Source organism: Terrapene carolina, unplaced genomic scaffold, assembly GCF_002925995.2.
Source record: "Terrapene carolina triunguis isolate 2854851 unplaced genomic scaffold, T_m_triunguis-2.0 Scaffold233, whole genome shotgun sequence".
Classification (NCBI taxonomy): Eukaryota; Metazoa; Chordata; order Testudines; family Emydidae; genus Terrapene; species Terrapene triunguis.
The window spans coordinates 11,696,556-11,716,324 of NW_020664584.1; the positions used below are offsets into that span (position 1 = coordinate 11,696,556).

Below are 19,769 nucleotides of genomic sequence, written 5' to 3' on the forward strand. Positions count from 1 at the left end.
CAGCCACACCTCATGATCAAGGGTATGGAAGGCAGCTGGCAGATCTAACAATACCAGCATGGACACATGGTCATTGTCTGCGGTTAGGAGGCAAACACAGAAGAGCACAACAAGAGCAATCTCTAAACCAAATCAGGTACGTAGCTTGACTGACCTGACCAGCGAAATACTGAGAGATTTGTCTTGTCACAACCTTCTCAATAATCCAAAAAGGGAAGGTGCAACTCTGGCTAGTCTGTCAGTATTGGGTGGTTTCTTGAGCCACAGATGAACACAGGCCTTCTCCAAGGCTGGTGGTATCCTGCCCTTCTTAATGGAGGCAAACAAGGACCCGTCCTTCCCTGGCTGGCCTTCCCCAGTCAGAAAGGACATGGTTCTAAAACAGACTGTGGCTCAAAATCCTCCAACAACTCCAGAACCTCAGTGAGTAACACTGGGCAAGACTCACCAAGTAGATCCTGCCTCTGTCCCCCTAAGATCCTGCTCCACAAAGCACATTTTTAAAGGCCCCCGCCCTTTTTTTTTTGCATCACAAAGAAGCAAAAAAAGCCACACGCATTTTTTTCTTTGCAATCACCTATACATTTAGGAGCACTTTAAATTTCAACCCCAGAGCTAGTCAGAACAGGATACACATTGAGATTAAGTTGGTGGTTTTCTTGATAGCAAACAATGCTGAATTTACTTGTGTCAGACTCTTGTCTGGGCCTACCCTCTCCTATCCTAAACATATGGCTCTATGGGGGTGATAGATTAGCATGTGTCTTCCTCACTTGCTCAGCACCTCCTGGTAACAACATTCTGGGCAGGATAATTTCTCCTGATTTTTTTTCTTTTGTTTTTTTTTTAAACCCTTGATGGCATCTGTTCCTCCAGCTACCGTCCCATCTCCCTTCTCCCAGCATCTCTAAGCCCACTGAACACACTGTCCACAACCATTATCCAGAGCTCCTCTCCTCCAATGCCATCCTAGACCCTCTCCAATCTTCCTGTCACCCCTGTACCCTGCTGCAATGGCTCTCACCAAAGCCTCTAATGACTTCTTCCTGGCCAATGCTGAGAACCTGTGCTCCATCCTCATCCTCCTGGACCTGTCCGCTGCCTTTGACCGGGCTTCTCTTCTTGAAAGCTTGGCCTCTTTCAGCTTCCATTTCTTCATCCTCTCCTGCTTCTACTCCTACCGCTCTAGTTAATCCTTCAGAGGATCCCTCTCCTCCCTCTGCCAACTCTCTGTGGGGTTCCACAGGGCTCTGTCCTTTGTCCCCTTCTCCATTCCTTCCACACCTCATCTCTGGGCAATTTAATTCACAAACATAAATTCAGCTATCATCTGTATGGTGATGACTCTCAGATCTACCTCTACTCCAGGCCGTTTTCCTTCTGTCCTAGACTTCAGCCTGCCTTTCTGACATCTCCTGGGAGTCCAGACATCAGCTTAAGGTCACCATGACCAAAACAGAGCTCTTAATCTTCTCGTCAGCCCCCTCCCCCATCCCTCTTGTCCATTACCAAGGACAACCCCACCATCCACGCTGTCACACAAGCCTGTCACCTGGGCATCATCTTTGACTCAGCTTTCTCTCTAGACCATCATACGCAGGCTCCTGTCTGGCCTTCACAAATCCCATCTCATCCCACTTACACCCATTCAGAATGCTGCTCCAGAGAGTGTTTTCCTGGCTCCTCCCATTTGGCCACGTCACCCCTCTTTGCACCCCTCTCCTGGCTCCCTCTTCTCCATCACATCCAAAACAAACACCTTCTCGTTCAGAGCTCTTCAGACAGTCCCTACCTGACCTAGCATCTTTTAGACATGCTCAAAATGTCGGCTCTGAACTCCACTCTGCCAGTAACATCAGCCTCCTTTGCCCACTTGTTACATTCAAACAAGCAACTTCCTGCTTCCTCTGCTGCTGCCCCTGTAAGCACCCTCCAAGCCACCTCACTGTCCTCCTCCAAATCCCTCCTTTGCCATGCGGCCTACAAAGAACTTGACAACAGTTAGGCAGCTGATGGGCTGAGATGCTGCCTATTATGCTGACCAACACCAAATTGTTGTTTCCTTGTGGTTCCCAGTATGTATCCACCTGTTCTCTTGTGTCTTAGATTGTCTGCTCCTTGGGCCAGGGACCCTTTTTTGTTCTGGGTTTGTACAGCACCTACCACAATGGGTCCTGGTCCATGACACCACAATACAAATAAGTAAATAAAGTCAAGCAACCACATTCAGTGCTACATACTTGGTGCATGGGACCCAAACTCTGCTTTCCCTTCCATAATTCCCACCTATCGCATCAGGCATCTGGTCTGAAATAGGATCCTCCACTTACAAAGCTGCAAGATTCTGCAATCTGTTGTTTATTCCCCAAGAATATACAGTATCTGTACATAAAACTCTTCTGTACAGTAAGTAATCCAGACCCATCAGTACATGGCATGGTGCATTTGGGTTAGAACTACCCCCATCGATTAGCAGCAAGTGATTTAACTGAAATAATCATTGGTACATACCTGAGAGGATGTTCGTGCTGCATCTGATGAAGCCAAACTTGTCTGGCTCGTCACATTCTTTTCTAAAGAGTCCATTTTCTCATAAGTCCTCTTGGACCTCACTATGTCCTGTTGCGTAGCTGGGTCATTCGAGAAGCTCCCCCTCCTCTCCAGTCCCTGTCTGTACAAGGACCTGTTACTAGAGGTCACGTCATCCCTTGAGCGCTGGATGACACCTTTCTTCAAATGGTCTGACTGAAACCTAACTTTACTGCTCCCTGTTGAGGTGATGTTTTCCAGCATGTCGGCATCTAGGCTTGCTTTGCTTCCCCTGCAGGCTGCTGATTTCCCCACCACGGCACGCATCTCCGCAATCAACTTATCATTCAAAGCACTGAGTTCACTGCTGCTGCCCACTGAGCCAGGTCTTCCCTGACCTGCCATTTGTCTCCTTCCTTTCCTCTTTCGTAAGCTTGGAGAAGGGCCTGTTGAGTAGCCAGAATCCTGTTGACTTATAACAGTAGGGTACTCTTGAGCTTGTGGGCTGTTCTGTCGATTGTGGTGAGCCTCCATATTCTTGAGAACATTGGCTTCCAAGACCCTCCAGGACTGCTTGAAGCTGTCCTTTGAAGAAAGCAGACCAGGCTGCGGTTTAGCAGGGCTATCAGCTACCCCCGCAGGGCAGTGAAGAGGTTTGGATGACTGGTCAACATTGACCATGTGTTTAATATACTCCCTTCCAGCAGGGCTGTATTCTGTGGTGGAAGGGTTTCGCACATGTTTTTTTCCAGCTTGTTGTTGCTGTTGCATACCTGGGTGCTGCAATAATTTGGTTGGCTGGAGCTGCTTTTTGAAGCTGTTGCTTGGAGATATTTGTGGAGGCGTCCCATTCGCATTTACACTCTCAGTGTCCATATCTACAGGAGGTTCGTCATAAATTGGGGAATCTAATGATGGCTCATCATATATAGGTGCTGGAGAGGCATATTTGGGAGATGCAGGCTGTGGTGTCCCTGTTTCGCTCCTTGGCGGAATGTGACAAGGAGGGCCATTCCTTAGCACTAAACAAAACCCACCATTCTCTGTCTTTTTAATCTGCATAGACGGTTTCGTTTCCACGGGAGAGGCTGGCTTTGCAGTAGCTGGGGTCTCGGCTGTGGACTGAGGCTGGGCATATGGGACTGGATCTGGAAGCAGAGATTTCTGGCTGTTGGCTTCTGCAGTAGTCTGTGGCTGCAGTGAACTGTTCGATGAATCCTGCACTTGTCTTAAACTGTTAACTTTAACCAGCATGGCTGCTTTAGTGCCTGGCAAAGGCTGCCAGCGGGTAGGAGTGTCCCTGGACGGAGAGAAACACAAACATAGGGAATTATTTAGGAAAAGAAGAAAACAAAATTGCAATTCAGATCTCGGGTCTAGTGGGGGATGGGTGAGCTGGCCTCAGCTTTTACCCAGACATCAAACTGAATCTCCAAGCTCTTGCACCTAAACTCTGCACCCCCTCTGGGGCTGTTTCCTGGGCATTCGACTTCTAATAACAGGAAATACAATATTTACACATGAGAAAAATGCCTGACTCATCACATGACTCTGTTCAGCCATTCGAGTCAGGTTTTTTCTCTGAGACAATGCTAACCCATTAGAGCACACATTCAAATCTGGTAGCCAATCCTGACTGGCTGGCTAGAGGCGAATAAGAGATCTGCCGGACCGCTCCACCACTTGCAATGTTACATGGAAAAGCAGCCAAATGCTTATGCTTCAGAAACTTCTGCCTTGATAGTGATGCCTCCAGCTGAAGGCATTCAGTGCCAGAGAGCCCCTGGGGCAAACCCTGGAAGTCAGCGGGAGCGACACCAGGGATGACTGAATGTGGCTGACAGAATGCACGTTGCACCCTAACAACGTAACCAACCTCTAAGGAGAAAATCCTTCCAAACGCTCCTGTATGCCTCAGTGGCCTTGCGAGGAACCCCCTCACCCAGCCCTCAGATCAGCTCCTCTTCCCACTGTGCTCTGGCTTTTTTAAAACAGCCCCCTCTCCTTCCCTTGGGACAGGCCCAGAGCCCTGTGACCTTAGCCGTGTGCTTGGGAATGGCTTGTAGATCCCCCCGGGAGTGCCAATCCCAGAGGCATTGTTTCGCACTGCGAGAACAGCCTAGACTCAGGTGGGAATCCAGTTTTGAGACAGGAAAGTCTAACTCCACTGCACGGCCTCGACAGCACCACACAGGCCAGGAAGGGCAGGTGTCAGGCATGTGCTGAGCTGCCACGCTGGTGCCATGGGCAAGGCCTGAGAGAGCCAGGGTAGTGACACGCTACTGTTCTTGCTCACTATTATATGTGGGGTACATGATGCAGTGCCACAGAAGGAGCACCAGCAGCTCGTAGCGTATGGCACAGCATGTACAACAAAGACACCAGAGCAGGGATGCAGCTCCCCAGCAGAGATCCCCTGGGACCAGCAGGTGTGTACTTACACCCACAATGGCCTCGTATGGAGAGCAACCTCCCCTGTATGAAGTTCTTACTCAGACACCTCTCCCCAGGGTCTGTGCACTGGAAATAGCTGCACACACCTCTAGCAGGGGGAGGAAGCTCTGACTGCGGGAGGAGGCATCTGTCCTAACAGAGGGAGGCGGCAGGAGAGCCTGTCGTTTACCCAGCTGAATTGCTGTATTTAGTACTTAGAGACATGGGGGACACAAGAGATATTCCTCAGAAGGGTGGTGGACAGACCCCTGCCCTGCAGTCTCACTCACTCAGGACAGACCCCTCCTTTACCACGCACCCCCAGCAGCCCTCTGCCATCTGACTCGTTTGAGACACAACCCCCAAATCCAACCTCATTTGCAGTCTTGTGGCATTGTCTAGAGATGTTCCCACCCCTTGGAACGGGTCCACTGCCCCCTCCACTTCCTCTGGGCCTGGTGTGTCTGCCCAGCGCCACCCCCTCCCCCTGCAGGATGGCCTGTCTGTCCAGTCCCCTCCCTCTCAGGATGCTGTGTCTGGCCATGTCCCCTCAACCCCTGATGCCTGTCTGCCCCTGCCCAGGATGCTGTCTACCCAGTGCCACCCCCTCACCCCCCCAGGATGGCCAGACTGCTCTCCCAACCCCCACATGACAGCGATTTACCGTATCTCTCCTGGAACATTCCCTCCTTTAATTGGACCCACATGATGTCGTGATTCCTGCCTCTCATCATGAGGCCCCAACAGGAGGGTCTGAGGCTGACTGGAGACTGCCTGTGTCCTCTGCACTGGGTGCAGCACCAGACTGATTCCCAGGGCTCAAAGGTCGCCTGCAGAACGTTAGCAGAGTCCAGGGCGCACTGCCAGAGGGCCTGGCTCCAGCTCGGTGTCAGTGCAGCGCTTGGGGAGGAGACACACTCTGGGAGCAGACTGGAAGGTTTGGGTTGAGCCCCGCTGTAATGATGCCGTCAGCTGCTCGCTCTCAGACAGACAGCACCCAGGCCTAGGCTCTAAGGATCCCTCCATTTACAACCCCTCACCCCAGCCTCCAAACCACAACCCATCCCACTAAGCACCAGACCGGCCTCGCCTCTCAGAAACACTCAGCACTGCCCCACACTGAGCGGAGAGGTCACTGTTGTGCAGCACCCGCGTGGGGCACAACGCTCCTCAACCTGCACGTGCCCAGCCCCTGCCAAGCAGGAAACGAGAGACAGGGAATGGAACGCAGCCTCCCGCAAGGAATCTCCCCCCACCCCCACCCCCCCCAAGGGGAGACAGCCTGGGAATCCAGGCCAGGAAGCCAAACCTGGGTCCCCTGGACAACAGTGCAGGGCACTAGCCCCGAGCACTGGTCCCCCTGGTGTATTTGGCTATCTCAGCTCCTCTCTGACAATACGCTCTAACCCCCAGCTGGGGCGCCAGGTGTGGCCAGTGCTCTGAGCAGTGTGTGTCTGCGCTCTGCTCACAGGAACGTGGCTGCATTAGCTCTGATCCTCTGTGCCCACGACTCCTCCCTTATGGGCTAAGTCCCTACAATGGCTGCAGTGCTGGGCAGGGTGCTGGGGCTGGGCAGAGCAGGAGAGCTCAGTGAAGGACAAAGATGGCATTTGCAAAGAACACTCTGCTCCAACCTGCCCTGGGTCTGGCATCTGCAACCAAATCTGTCGCCCCATGACTGCAATGAGCCAACCCCAACATACACGCACTCACGCTGCATGCACCCGCACACACCCACACCACGTCTACCCGCTCACCCATACAAGCCACATGCACCCACGCACACCATGTGCACGCACCCTCACCGCATGCACACCCACACACCCTGCATGCACACACCCACCAACACACCACGCATACACACCGTGCGCACACACCCACAAACATCCCAGGTACACGCACCCACCCCCACACCACACGCACCCACCCCCGCACCCTGCGAAGGCACACACACTACGCATCCACACTGCACACACACAGCAACAATACAAAGCCACAGCAAGCTTCCCAGGAAGGCAGTGCCAGCAGCGCAGGTGTCCCTAGACGGGGTTCTGCACTAGTGGGAAGAACCAGGGCAGCAACACCGGGGAGGCTTTCAAATGAGCATTTTCCTCCCTCAGAGTGAGCTTTGGTTGGTTTGGTTTGGTGTGCACAAACTGGCCGTGTGTAACGGGGGAAGCATGAAGCTCCAATCACCACCCAGGCGGAGGGTGATGGCTCTGACGTCTGTGCTCCAAGGGAGGGTTCCATCCTGGAACTGAGTTCTGAGCTCAGAATCTCTTTCTGGACTGTAACAGTCACACTTAAACTGCAATCTCAAAACATCTACTTCCAGGAGTCCAATCTGGTGGCAACAAGCAGTGGAGGCTGCTCAGGACTAGCTAGGCCCAGTCTGCTCACACTCACTGCTGTCAGCAGGCACTGAACGCGTCTGCATCGCTTTGCATAACCACTAGCAGCTATCGGCAGGCCCCTGGCATTAGGCAGAACAATGCCATTGCTCCAAAGACGTGACTTGTCCGCTGCATGCAGAGCACTTATCTGAATTTCACTTGCAGAGAAAAGAGACAGATGGAGGGCTGAAAGTTCTGCCCAACTTTGTCCTGCAAGACTGTGGGCTGGAGTGCTCTAGTCATCTCTCAGGGAAGTGAGAAATACCTTAGATCTCCTCCCTCTTGATCCATGCCCGGCAACTGGCCTCCTTGCTTCAGGAACAGGTTGTTCTGTACAGTGCCAGACAAACTGTCAACATTCAATACTAAATAGTAACAACAGGCCCGAACAGCTCGCAGGATTGTTCTGATGATGGTCTCAGTAGCCCACTGATGGTACTTTTCACCACCTCCGAGATACATGACAATGTACTCTCCGAAGAGCAGTTATTTGGAAAGGCAGAGCTCCCTGAATCCCACAGGAGCTGGAGAAGAGCACTCGCCCTGCAGCCTTTGAACAGCTGCAGCTCAGCTATTGTGTTATCCAGTAACGTAGCAGCTTCTGTTCTGTAAGGAAAGTTGGCCTCACCCTGCCTCCCAGCGAGTCGAGCAACACCACTTCCTGAAACAGGGCCTGCGAGAGGCCTGCGTATCAGACTGTGTGCATGTCTGACACAGCAGACCAGACACGTTCGGATTCGTTTCTCCAGAGATATTAGAGCTGTGTGCACTCTGGAGGATAATCCTTCGTCCTAGCAGGAAAATGCTGATCATGGGCTTCTGTCCCATCTCCCAGCGCAAGCATTCCCTGTTTGACTCTGCAGACAGGGCGCTGCTTTTGGACCTTCAGAACACTCCTTCCCCGGCCCTGGGACAAACTCTCCCAGGTGACAGTGAAGGAGCAGAGCCCAGGACTTGGTTCCCTGCACCTTTTGCATTCACATTAATAAGGATACGGAAGGGGGAAAAGAGAGAGTCTCCAAACAGAAACTGCTTCCTACCTGTGAGGGGGTTTTCTGTGTCAGATGGCTACAGGCTCCCACACTTGCTCCACGGTCCTCCAGGGGACCAACCAAGGACCCAGAGGACAGCCCGGGACCCAGGAGTTTGCCTCCTCTTTGCCCCAAGTCATATGTTTATCAGACGACAGGAACAGCTATTTTCTTCTTCTCACTCCTCGACATTCCCCAGGAAATAGCAGCCAGGGTGGGGCTTCTGCTCCGATACAGCTGAGTCACAAGAGAAAGCCAGCTTACAGGTAGGAACCAATTTCCCTATCAGATCCACCAAACTGGAAAGGGAGGGGGGAGTGCAGCTCTAACGATATAACAGAGCTAATGGGGTGCACATCGGGGTGAGTGGGTGAATTACAGACTTCACCATGTGCCACTGCTGCACACAGGTCTCATTCTCCCAGTGTAGCATCAGAGGTGCCCCTCTCTCTACTCCACAGCAGTGGCCAAAGATATGCAAGGACCAGCCTGGGGCAGAGCATAATCGATCTCTTCCAACCAGCCAGAAAGCCAGGGCCCTGACTGAGTGAATGTATCTTACACACTCTTCTGCCCCTCCAGCATATACAGCATGCTCCCCAGTAACAGACCAATAGGAACTCTGTCCTCAGAGGCTGAACCTGGGCAGGTGTGATGTGGTGGGATAAGAGAAACAGGCAATGTCATCGTCTCATAACAGAGGAATCCCTCTAGGCTGATGGGTTAACCACATCCACTAAAGCCACAAAAGCCACTGAAACTCTCAGGGTTTTGGTGTCAAAACTGCTCTCTCTACATGAGTGCTGGGCCTGGATCACTGCCGCAGACAAGCTTTGGACACTACAGAACTGCACACCCCCAAAACTAGGAACCAAGGGGGGGAAAACACTGATGCTCTGTTATGAGAAGACATATCTGCAGTGAGTTCAAATTGTCTGTGCTCACACACGCAAGGATCCTCTGCCCTGGAGACAGACTGATGGGAAGTAGCAGGCAGCCCACACACAAAAATGGTAGAAGAGCAGACAGAAATCTGGAAACGAAAGTTAGTATGTGGTGAAGATGCTGTAGCAACCGATTTTGAGAAGCAGCAGATTAGGATGGTGAGGCAATTCAAGTGCTTCTCTTTTTTTCCTGCCTGTCCTTCCTGAATAAGCTATGCCCAGTATTGCAGTCATGAGATTTACCCCCGCAAGTCTCTGATGTCAGTTAAGTCATAGTATAGCTTGTGTACTAAGACTTCCAGTTCTTCCTTATTCCCCATACTCCTTGCCTTTGTGTATAGACACCTAAGATGTTAAGCAGATTCCCCACTGTTTTCCCGCTTGCTGCTCCTATAAACCCATTGTAATTTCCCCCACCCCATAACATCTAACCCTCTGTTACGGTCACCTTTTTTATACCTACCTCTGGGCTTTTGTCACCTGCCCCCTTTGAACCCAGTATCTGTGTTTAAAAGAAGGGGGGCTCACGCTCACCAAATCCGGGAAATGAGGGTGATGGGGTACCTATGTAAGTGCTAGCTATGATTGATTGGTATTACAGAGCAGACAGCTAAAACATCAGCAGTGAAAGGTGTCACAATAGAAAGCTTTTGACAAAGTCTTCTGTGCTCTCTGCTAGCCCCTGCACAGCCACAAATGGTGTCAAAAGAATGTTAGACGGTTTCTTATTCCACTGCTGGGAGAAGCAACAAGGGTGAAACCTGGATCTGTATTAACCAGTGAAAAGGGAACGGAACCAGCTCTCGTGTTGTGCAGTAGAATGGAGAGGGGACTAAACGAGGAGAGGGAAAGCGAGTCACTCTGAAAAGGAAAGACATGGAACTTGTAGGAACTGTGACTGACGAGCAGGTCAGGGTGGGCTCCCACGTGAGACGTGCGACAGCACAGCTGGCCCTTTCAGTAAGATGGAGAACCAGCAAAGGAGGAACTTGCATACGAAACAGGTACGTTTTGAGAGATTAAAGCAAAGGGAACACGAAAATGCTTGCGGGGGGCGGGGGGGAAGGGATCTGTTTGCTTTGCCATCATGCTGGAGATCTGGGATTGCGCTGGGTACTGTAGATTAGAGCCTTGCCCCCGGAACCAAACCCAGCGGGACCCGACTGCAAGCGTACGGATGGGCTGAAAACAAGCCAGCACGCTCAGGCTCGGGTCAGGCAGTCTCTGACCACCTCCTGCCTGGGAGCTGGGCCCGGTGGTGGCTGCTGCGTGCCCCACTCCTGCCAGCCACCGCCACCTTGCTGAGCTGTATGTGCTGCAGAGCGAGTGTGCTGATGAGCTGCAGTGCCTCTCGCTCCACAAAACACTGTGCAGCAAGGTGGGGGCAGCTGGGAGAAGCTGGGCACACAGCCACCACCGCACGACTCCCACCCCACCCCCAGGCCGGCGGCCACCACCGCACAACCTCCCTGGGCAGGCAGCGGATGGCAGACATGGGGCAGGCGGCCACCACTGCGTGACCTCCCTGGCCAGGCGGCCATCACCGCACGACCCGCCAGGCTGGCAGTGGATTGGCAGATGCCAGGCACACAACCACCACTACACAACCCTGTGGGCAGGCGGTGGCCGGAGACAGATCATGACCATGGAGTTTGGGGAGTGGGAAGCCCCTACCTGGCCAAGCCACAAGAGCGAAGAGGCAGCAACAGTTTCATAGGGAGCAGCCTGGGCAAGGGGGAACCAGCTGCTCTTCGTGTGCACAGAACTGGGTTGAGGAACAGTCTGTGGGCCAGGAGCAGGGCCAGGAAGTGAATTAACCCTGACAGCTCCATGGAGGAAATGAAGTAAAGAAAACTGAGTCCAGGCTGGCAGGCAGCCCCATACAAACTGACCCCAATCTGTATAAGGTTGGGTTTGCGCTGGGTATGAAAACAACCCTCCCCCCGCCCCCCACTTGGCTCAGTTCGCGTTCAGACGGGCTGTGACCTACTCGGGTTCAGGCTGGGCCTTAGAATTAGGCCCGAGCAGAACCCCCTGCTGGGAACGCTGCACCTTGGACCTAACAGAGAAGAGACTAGGGGCTGGTCCACACTAACCCCCCAGTTCGAACTAAGATACGCAACTTCAGCTACGTGAATAACGTAGCTGAAGTCAAAATACCTTAGTTCGAACTACAAGGTACTTACCGCAGGTCCACACGCGGCAGGCAGGCTCCCCCGTCAACTCCGCGTACTCCTCTCGCAGAGCAGGAGTACCGGCGTTGACGGCGAGCACTTCCGGGATCGATTTATCGCGTCTAGACAAGACGCGATAAATCGATCCCAGAAGATCGATTGCTTACCGCCGAACCCGGAGGTAAGTATAGACGTACCCTAGGAGAGTCACAGCATGCAAAGGAGGTTTCACAATACACGGTCACAGCTGGGCTGCAGGCTGGCTGAGCCTTCCCAGTGCTAGTGGGCCCCAACATGTGCCTAGGCCATCTACAGGCTCCTCCCCTGGATGTGGTCAGCATGGCCAATGGGAAAGGTACACAGTATCCGAACTGGGGGTGGAGCAGGGGCAAGCAAACGGTGTCTGAACTCCAGCGACTCACAAGGAGAGCACAGGAACCTGGTCCACAGCCCAGCGATCTTTGTAGTGCTGACCCTTTGTGAGCCCAACTTACATTAACCAGGGGGGCAGAGCTGGGCGGGCCAGGTGGAACTGGAGCCAAAGTAAATGTGTTGAAAAGCAGGCACTGGAATAGCACCTGCCTTCAGCTCCCATTTGTGCAGCTCAGAACAATTACCAGGGGTCACTGTACTAAACTGCAGTGCAGCTTTGATCTGTGGTGAGAAGTATTTTGGGTTGTTTTTACAATTGAAGAGGAAACACTCATTCAGCACAGAGACTACAAAGAAACAAATGAGCTGCATCCTGTGCGAGAAAGGCTAGGGGCGTGAGCAGGAGGAGCAGCCTGTTCTTTCAAATGGAATCTGTCCGAGCACACAGGGCTGCTCTGGAAAGAGCACGTAAATTATCCATGGCCTACGTCTGAAATGGGCTCCAAGCCCCAGGGGTGGTCACATTTCTAAGGGATTGCCACCTAGGTCTGGAACAAAACCGAAGAGACTATGCAGTCTGGGTGAGCTACAGGAGCCAGAGCTCCTTCCAGGGAGTGCTCAGCACTTTGGCTTTGGGCAGTCACATTCTCTGAGCAGTTCATTCAGCCCTGTGCAGCTAGGTCTGTGGGGTGTTTCTGGGTCTAGGTTAATAGGCCATGTCCCTTCTTGCTGCCTAGCTCATTTCAAGGCTGTTGTTACAAGAGCAGATTAACTGAGCCAGAGGCAGAAACTCTCGTTAGTTTCCACAATTGTCCTCCAGCTTTTGACTCCCTCCAGGGGTTCGCCAGGTGTTGAGTTCAGGTTGATTTCTCCACTACCTCCCTGGAGAACAAGTGCTCAGTTCCTGTGCAGTCTCACCTCACCTCCATTCCCTTCACATCCACCCATGGCTGTAAGTGAGGCTAGGAACTCACTCCCTTCCATGGAGAGCAGGCCCTGCTAACAGCACCATTCCCTGGGGCAAAGGAATCCAGGTTCACTTTCCAGTGTGCTTTCTTCTGCCTGCTTGACAGGAAAGGGCAGGCAAAACCTGCCCAGGTGGTGAGTCTCAGGGAAGAGCGTATTCGCCTGTGAGCATAATGTAACATTAGTGACAGAAAGGGAAGGGGGGAGTCCTCTGATTTGTAAAAATCTACAGAATCATAATTTCAATGGTGTTACCTTCTGTGGTGTGATTGGGGATGAGAGGTCTCGCTGCCCACCCCGCCGGCTCCCTGCTCCAGGTCCTCCAGTTGGATATTTTGATAATGCATTGGCATCAGAAATGGGTCGAGTTGGATGTCATTCGAAAGCCTTTGCTCCCATGAACGCAACGGTACCACACAACAAATTGAGAACCGTCATATGGAGATATAGTCAAGAAAATGTTTTAAAATGAAAGTTTTTTTTAAATTATACTTCAAGCAACACATCCCTGTGTTACATAAAAAAGGCAGCGATCTTTGGTAATCCCAGGGAAGTTAGCCTTGACATGTAGGGCAGAAGACAGTTATTCAGCAAAGTCATCACCAGTGTCGTCTCCGTCTAGGGCACCGCTACTGCCATACCGATCCTTGTCCATGCCCCACTCGCACAGCTCCATACAAGACAGGCTGCTGGTCAACCATCTGCAGGGTGGTGAGCATCTGGTCTTTTCGCACGATCATTTGGTTGGCTGAAGGATTGATATGGAAGCACATGGTATTTCACACATAACTGGTGTGATCAGTCCATCCACCAAGACCCATCCATGCCTGATAAGCGATGGTAGTTTTGGATGCGCTTGATCATCCCGGAGCCATTCCATTGTTTAATAATTTGCCCGCTTGATAACAGGTATAAATGCACTCCTTGTCAGTAGCAATTTTTTCCATGTCTGCTTCTTGAAAAGCATCCGCCAATGTAACTCTGCAAGTGTCGTAATGTTGGTCTTCAAATGGTAAACTCAACCTATGAACGCCTCCAGTGCATTTACAACCTCATCAGTGACTCTCTCAGCTGCTCAGAGCACCTTCAGAGTGAGGATAGAGCCTTCCGAGGCTGAAGCAAGCGCCAGAAGGAATGATCCATGTATGCATCCTGCCAGTCTGACTTGGTAGTCCCATGATTGATGTTCAAATGCAATGGAACATTGCATATGTTGCAGGTGAAAGGCAAACTAATACACATCTTGCATGGTCTTCTTAAGCCAGCACCTATTGACAATGTGACCTATGCCAGCAGAGGCCTTCCAGCGTAGCAAACATAGTTAGTTTGGCTGAGTTACAAGCTCTTGGAATACCAGAAACTCTAAACACCTGCTGCGATTTGGCTGAACACCTCATTATGAGGTTCAGAGAAAATACTGGAACTATGACAATGACTGACCATGCTGTAATGTACCTGTCTCCTGCAATGGCATGGCATGTCCTGATTGTCTGTATCATTTGACAGTATATCTTCTATCTCTTCAGCTGAAGCCATACTCAGTGATTTCTCACCTCTGGAGTGCATCCCACTTTTGCATAATAACCAAGTGAGGCCAAGGTTAGTGAATGTAGAAAGCTCTGCTAAAATCAATGTAACTGCTACTTCAATGAAAACTGGACTCTTTGGCTTCAGAATTCTAGGGCCTAGGTAGGAAAGTGAGTGAGTCACAGAGTCAGGAAGCAAATTCAAGGAACTGTTCTTTGCTGGTCCAGATAGCACTTGAGGCTGGGACTGGTCCCCATTAATATGCTCCTGATAGCAGACCGTAACAGTAGCATGATGGGACCTTTGCCATCTGCTATCTCTTCAAGGAAGTCTAAGCTATCAGCAGCACAAAATATAAACCTGCCCTTGACAAGGTCTGGGGGGGAATGTACAACCCTTCATTCAGTTCTACACGGCAAAGCACCTCATTTGCAATTGCTGTCTCCAGCCGCAGTACTTTCTGTAGTTAATGGAGGAGCCAGCGCTGTGCATAAGCCACACAAGGAATTTGCTACAGGTTTTGGAATGAATTGTTAAACCACCAGCCACTTGCAGCAGTAGACTATGCACATGCCGCACAATTGTCGTGTATGTGTTGGAAACCTTTCACTCAAGCCCTCGTATATGACGCTTTGTGATAAAATGGAAGCCTAGTGCTCTATTTGCTTCCCATCATACTTGCTGGTGCTGAAGTCACTGCAACCACCAATGCACCACCTAAAGGAGTAGTACAAGTCACGCAGTATTATTCTATATCAGTCTTGGCATCTGAAATTCCCACGTACTGCAGGACAAAATGCTTTCCCCTAAAAACTTAGCAGCTGCAAACAAAGTCTTCATACTACTGTTGACATCAGTGCGTCTTTTACAGCTTTAAAGGATATACACTGTGATTCATTTCTTCGTATAGGATTGCCAAAAACTAAACTCATATTAGTCCATATTACCCACAATTCACCTTCAATAAGTGCCTTTCTGCTAAGCATTTGTTCCTCTTCAATCCAGTTCAAAGCACATATTTCTTTGAACTTAGCCTCTGCGTCAGCCATCGCCACCAGCCATTAGAACCACTCCAAGGAAATGTATTAACTCCAGCTGAGTTGCACAGTTTGCAGTAGTAAAATCAGTATTTGTTTCAGTTGCTTCTTCTTTTTGACACACTTTAGTTACATTCTTGGGGTACCACTCAATATGATATGCCACGGGCGTCTTTTGGGTCAATGTGCCACTTTACTTTACTTTCCATGCAATGTTCTTGCAGAGTGACAGCTTCATACAGTTTCTCACCTGTCTCACGTGTTGAAATTGCTTAATGGATGGCTTCCGTCTGACCAAAGAAGAAATAAGTGTTCTCGAAATGCATGCCATGTGCCGTAGTATAAGGCAAGTCTTGCCCACAGCTGGCACTTGTCCCAGCACTTTCAACTGTTTTCTGATGCTCAATGTACTTCCTCTCCAACCTTGCCAAATTCAGCTTATGGGTGCGCTTCGTACAGCATGTAAGATATCACCAAGCATTGTGTTTAACCAAGTCTACTATACTGGTATTCTCCAAAACAGCGAGTTACTAGTCGATACTCTTCATCTCCCCATTGATACCTAAAGATGGTCAAGACCAAAATAAAACCAAGGATTGTGTAATAAATTAATTACAAGCCTAAAGTAATTATGTTATGTAATGTAGGTTATGTGACTACATGCACGTCATTCGTGGATGGATTCCAGTCATTTCTAGCTTGATGCTGACCTCTTAAATGGTGCCTCATTACAATTCTTTTGACATAATAGAAAAAGCTGATAATCAGTACCACTAAACGGCTTCTTTTTTGCCGATGATGGCAAACCAACTTGGAACACTCCCTCCATTTACAGTAATCTAACATTCAAACAGTTAATCTGGTCTCACGTTCAGAGCATTAACTGTTAACACAGCACTGTCAGTTGAGGCCCAAAATGTAACTTTGTGAGGGCTGCATGTTTAACATGCCTCTATTAAAGTATAATTTTAAAAAGTCAACTTTTAAATATTTTTCAACTATCTACATAATTGTTCTAGGTATGTCATGTTTGGTACCACTGGTGTTTGTGGGAGAAAGGGCTTTCAAATGATACCCAACTCAACCCACTTCCAACAACACTATTCTCTTGTCCACCAACCAGAGGACCTGGAGCTGTGTTATGTGAAGGGGTAAATAATACTTTCTTATTCACTTTCTCTACAATATTCATGATTTTATAAACCTCTATCATATCCCTCCTTAGTCATCTCTTTTCCAAGCTGAAAAGTCCCAGTCTTATTAATCTTTCCTCATATGAAAGCTGTTCCATACCTCTAATCATTTTTGTTTCCCTTCTCTGTACATTTTCCAATTCTAATATATCTTTTTTGAGATGGGGTGACCAGAACTGTATGCAGTATTCAAGGTGTTAGTGGATTTATATAGTAGCATTATGATATTTTCTGTCTTCTTATCTATCCCTTTCCTAATGGTTCCTAACATTCCGTTTACTTTTTTGACTGCTGACTGCTGCACATTGAGTGGATGTTTTCAGGAAACTATCCGTGATTACTCCAGGATCCCTTGCTTGAGTAGTAACAGCTAATTTACACCCTATCATTTTTTACGTACAGTTGGGATTATGTTTTCAATGTGCATTACTTTGCATTTATCAACACTGAATTTCATCTGCATTTTGTTGCCCAGTTACCTAGTTTTGTGAGATCCCTTTGTAACTCTTCGCAGTCTGCTTTGGATTTGAGTAATTTTGTATCATCTGTAGACTTTACAACCTCACTGTTTATCCCTTTTTCCAGATCATTTGCGAATATGCTGAACAGCCCTGGTCCCAGTACAATCCCTAGGGGACACCACTATTTACTTCTCTCCATTCTGAAAACTGACGATTTATTCCTACCCTTTGTTTCCTATCTTTTAACCAGTTACTGATCCAGAGAGGACCTTCCCTTTTATCCCAGGACTGCTTACTTTGCTTAAGAGCCTTTGGTGAGGGACCATGTCAAAGGCTTTCTGAAAGTCCAAATACACTATATCCACTGGCTCACCCTCGTCCACATGCTTGTTGATGCCCTCAAAGAATTCTAATAGACTGTTGAGGCATGATTTCCCTTTACAAATGCTGCACTGACTCTTCCCCAACAAATCGTGCTCATCTATATCTGATAATTCTGTTCTTTACTATAGTTTCAGCCAATTTGCCTGGTACTGAAGTTAGGCTTCCCAGCCTGTAATTGCCAGGATAGCCTCTGGAGCTTTTTCAAAAATTGGTGCCACATTAATTGATCTAAGCCATAGGTTACATACCACAGTTAGTAGTTCTGCAATTTTATATTTGAATTCCTTCAGAACTCTTGGGTGAATCCCATCTGGTGACTTATGACTGTTTAATTTATCAATTTGTTCAAAAACCTCCTCTACTGACACCTCAATCTGGGACCGTTCCTCAGATTTGTCACCTAAAAAGAATAGCTCAGGTGTGGGAATCTCCCTCACATCCTCTGCAGTGAAGACGGATGCAAAGAATTCATTTAGTTTCTCCACAATGTCCTTATTGCTCTTGAGTGCTCCTTTAGCACCTCAGTCATCCAGTAGCTCCACTGATTGCTTGACTGGCTTCCTGCTTGTGATGTACTTGAACAACAATTAGAAATGTTGATGGGAAAAGGTATGAAAGGGAGACAAAGACTGAAACAGTCCAAACAAAACAGCTTACTGATAGAACTCAAGATCATGCTTGGTAAACAAGAAAAGTGTGGGACCAGAAATCAGTGAACCAAAATTGGTGTGTTGCATACTAGGCCTAACTGGTGGACAAAATAATGAGAAATTTCTGTCCCACCATTCCCTTTGTGGGTCCTTAAAGAATCTTTAGGGAGAAAAATTGGCTACTAGAGCAAGCTATACAACTATACCTGGGTTCAAAAAACAATTAGGTAAGTTCATTGAGGACAGGTCGATCAATGGCTGTTAGCCAAGATGAGCAGGGTCACAACCACAAGGCTGGGTATCCCTAGCCTCTAACTGCCAGAAGCTGGGAATGGATACAGGGGATGGATCACTTCCCTCTGAAGCACCTGGCATTGGCCACTGTCGGAAAGTAAGTACTGGTCTGACCCAGTATGGCCATTCATATGTTCCTATGTTAGCTTCACCATCATGGCTGCCACCCCCACCATTTTTTGGGGCCCCGACCTTCCTTGTTCTGATCCTGAGAGATGTCCTGACCAGACCAGGACAGAGAGAAAGGGACCTAGATGACATCATCACCTCTACTAGCCCCAGCTGAATCCAAAGCACCACCTGGGATGAAACAGGATCAGATTGTAACACCAGCTCCAGTCCATCTCAGCTAACCGCTTCTCTTTCCCCAAAGGACAGCTATTGCCATCTTTAATACCATCTGGGTGACTGTCAAACAAGATGCTTTTACCTTCTAAAACTCTCTCCACCTAAAGGGAAAGGGAACAAGGGATGTTGTTAAAATGAAAAGCCTATTTAACACTTAACATTTCAAACACTGTTTCTCCTTCTTTCCTTTACCTTTAATAAAAGGTTAAAAAGGATGTTCAATGGTGCATTTACCATGGGACTAAGCAGGCTGAGCTCTCTGGATCCCAAACCCCAAACCTGTTTAACTCTGTTTGATGCTGGATGGCGACTGGGTTACTTTAAAACCGTTAGCCCGTATAGTGTATTGAAGTGAATACCCTAGGCCCATATCTGAGCTATCATGGGGACATCCGTGTGAGAGATGCTGGGAGTTCTCTCAGGACTGTAGTTTTTTAGCTGGAGGACCCCAGGAGGTGTTTCCATCCCAGGGCGGCCTCAGAGGCTCACTTTGAAATGAGCAGTTAGTAAATCTTTGATCCCAAATATGACTGAAAATGCAACTGGCCCACAAAGAGCAAATGTGCTAAACGAACATAACGAAGGCTTTTATTCCTGCTCTAAGTGCAAATCTCAGCACTTGCTGACACAATTGAGTCATTAGGGCCCTCCACACTCCCACAGCAGGGCAATGGTTTGATTTCTGCACTGGGGCTGGCCTGCAGAGACCACACAACAGTGCTGGATGTGTATTGACCATGCGCCCACAATGCCACATACTGCTGCTAGGGAGCCTGTGGTCTCTAGGAAGTTCAGCTGAGACCCCAACTGTAGCTTGTGGGTAGATAATGGGGTGCAGTAGAACTCCTGAAGAATGAGTGGTCAGGAGAGGTTCCTCAGGCCCAGCTGTGCTCCTCTGGGTCTCAGCTTCCCCTGGCTGGGAGCTGTACAGGGCAGGGCACAGTGGGGACTCTGCACACGGCTCGGCAGGATTTGGGGTCACAAGGAATGAAAATAAACAAACACCCCCAAAAGGCTTTCCCCACCAGGGGAT

General features: G+C 49.4%; 1 protein-coding gene across 2 annotated transcripts in view; it reads right to left on the reverse strand.

Moving 5' to 3' along the window:
* The window catches only part of LOC112113603 (rho GTPase-activating protein 39-like), a 129,562-nt gene that overhangs the window by 37,381 nt on the left and 72,412 nt on the right, over positions 1 to 19,769 (reverse strand). For both annotated transcript variants that reach the window (XM_026656749.1, XM_026656750.2), the window contains exon 3: positions 2,512 to 3,829. In XM_026656749.1, coding sequence (XP_026512534.1) covers positions 2,512 to 3,829 — 1,318 coding nt within the window. The remainder of the gene's footprint in view (positions 1 to 2,511; positions 3,830 to 19,769) is intronic.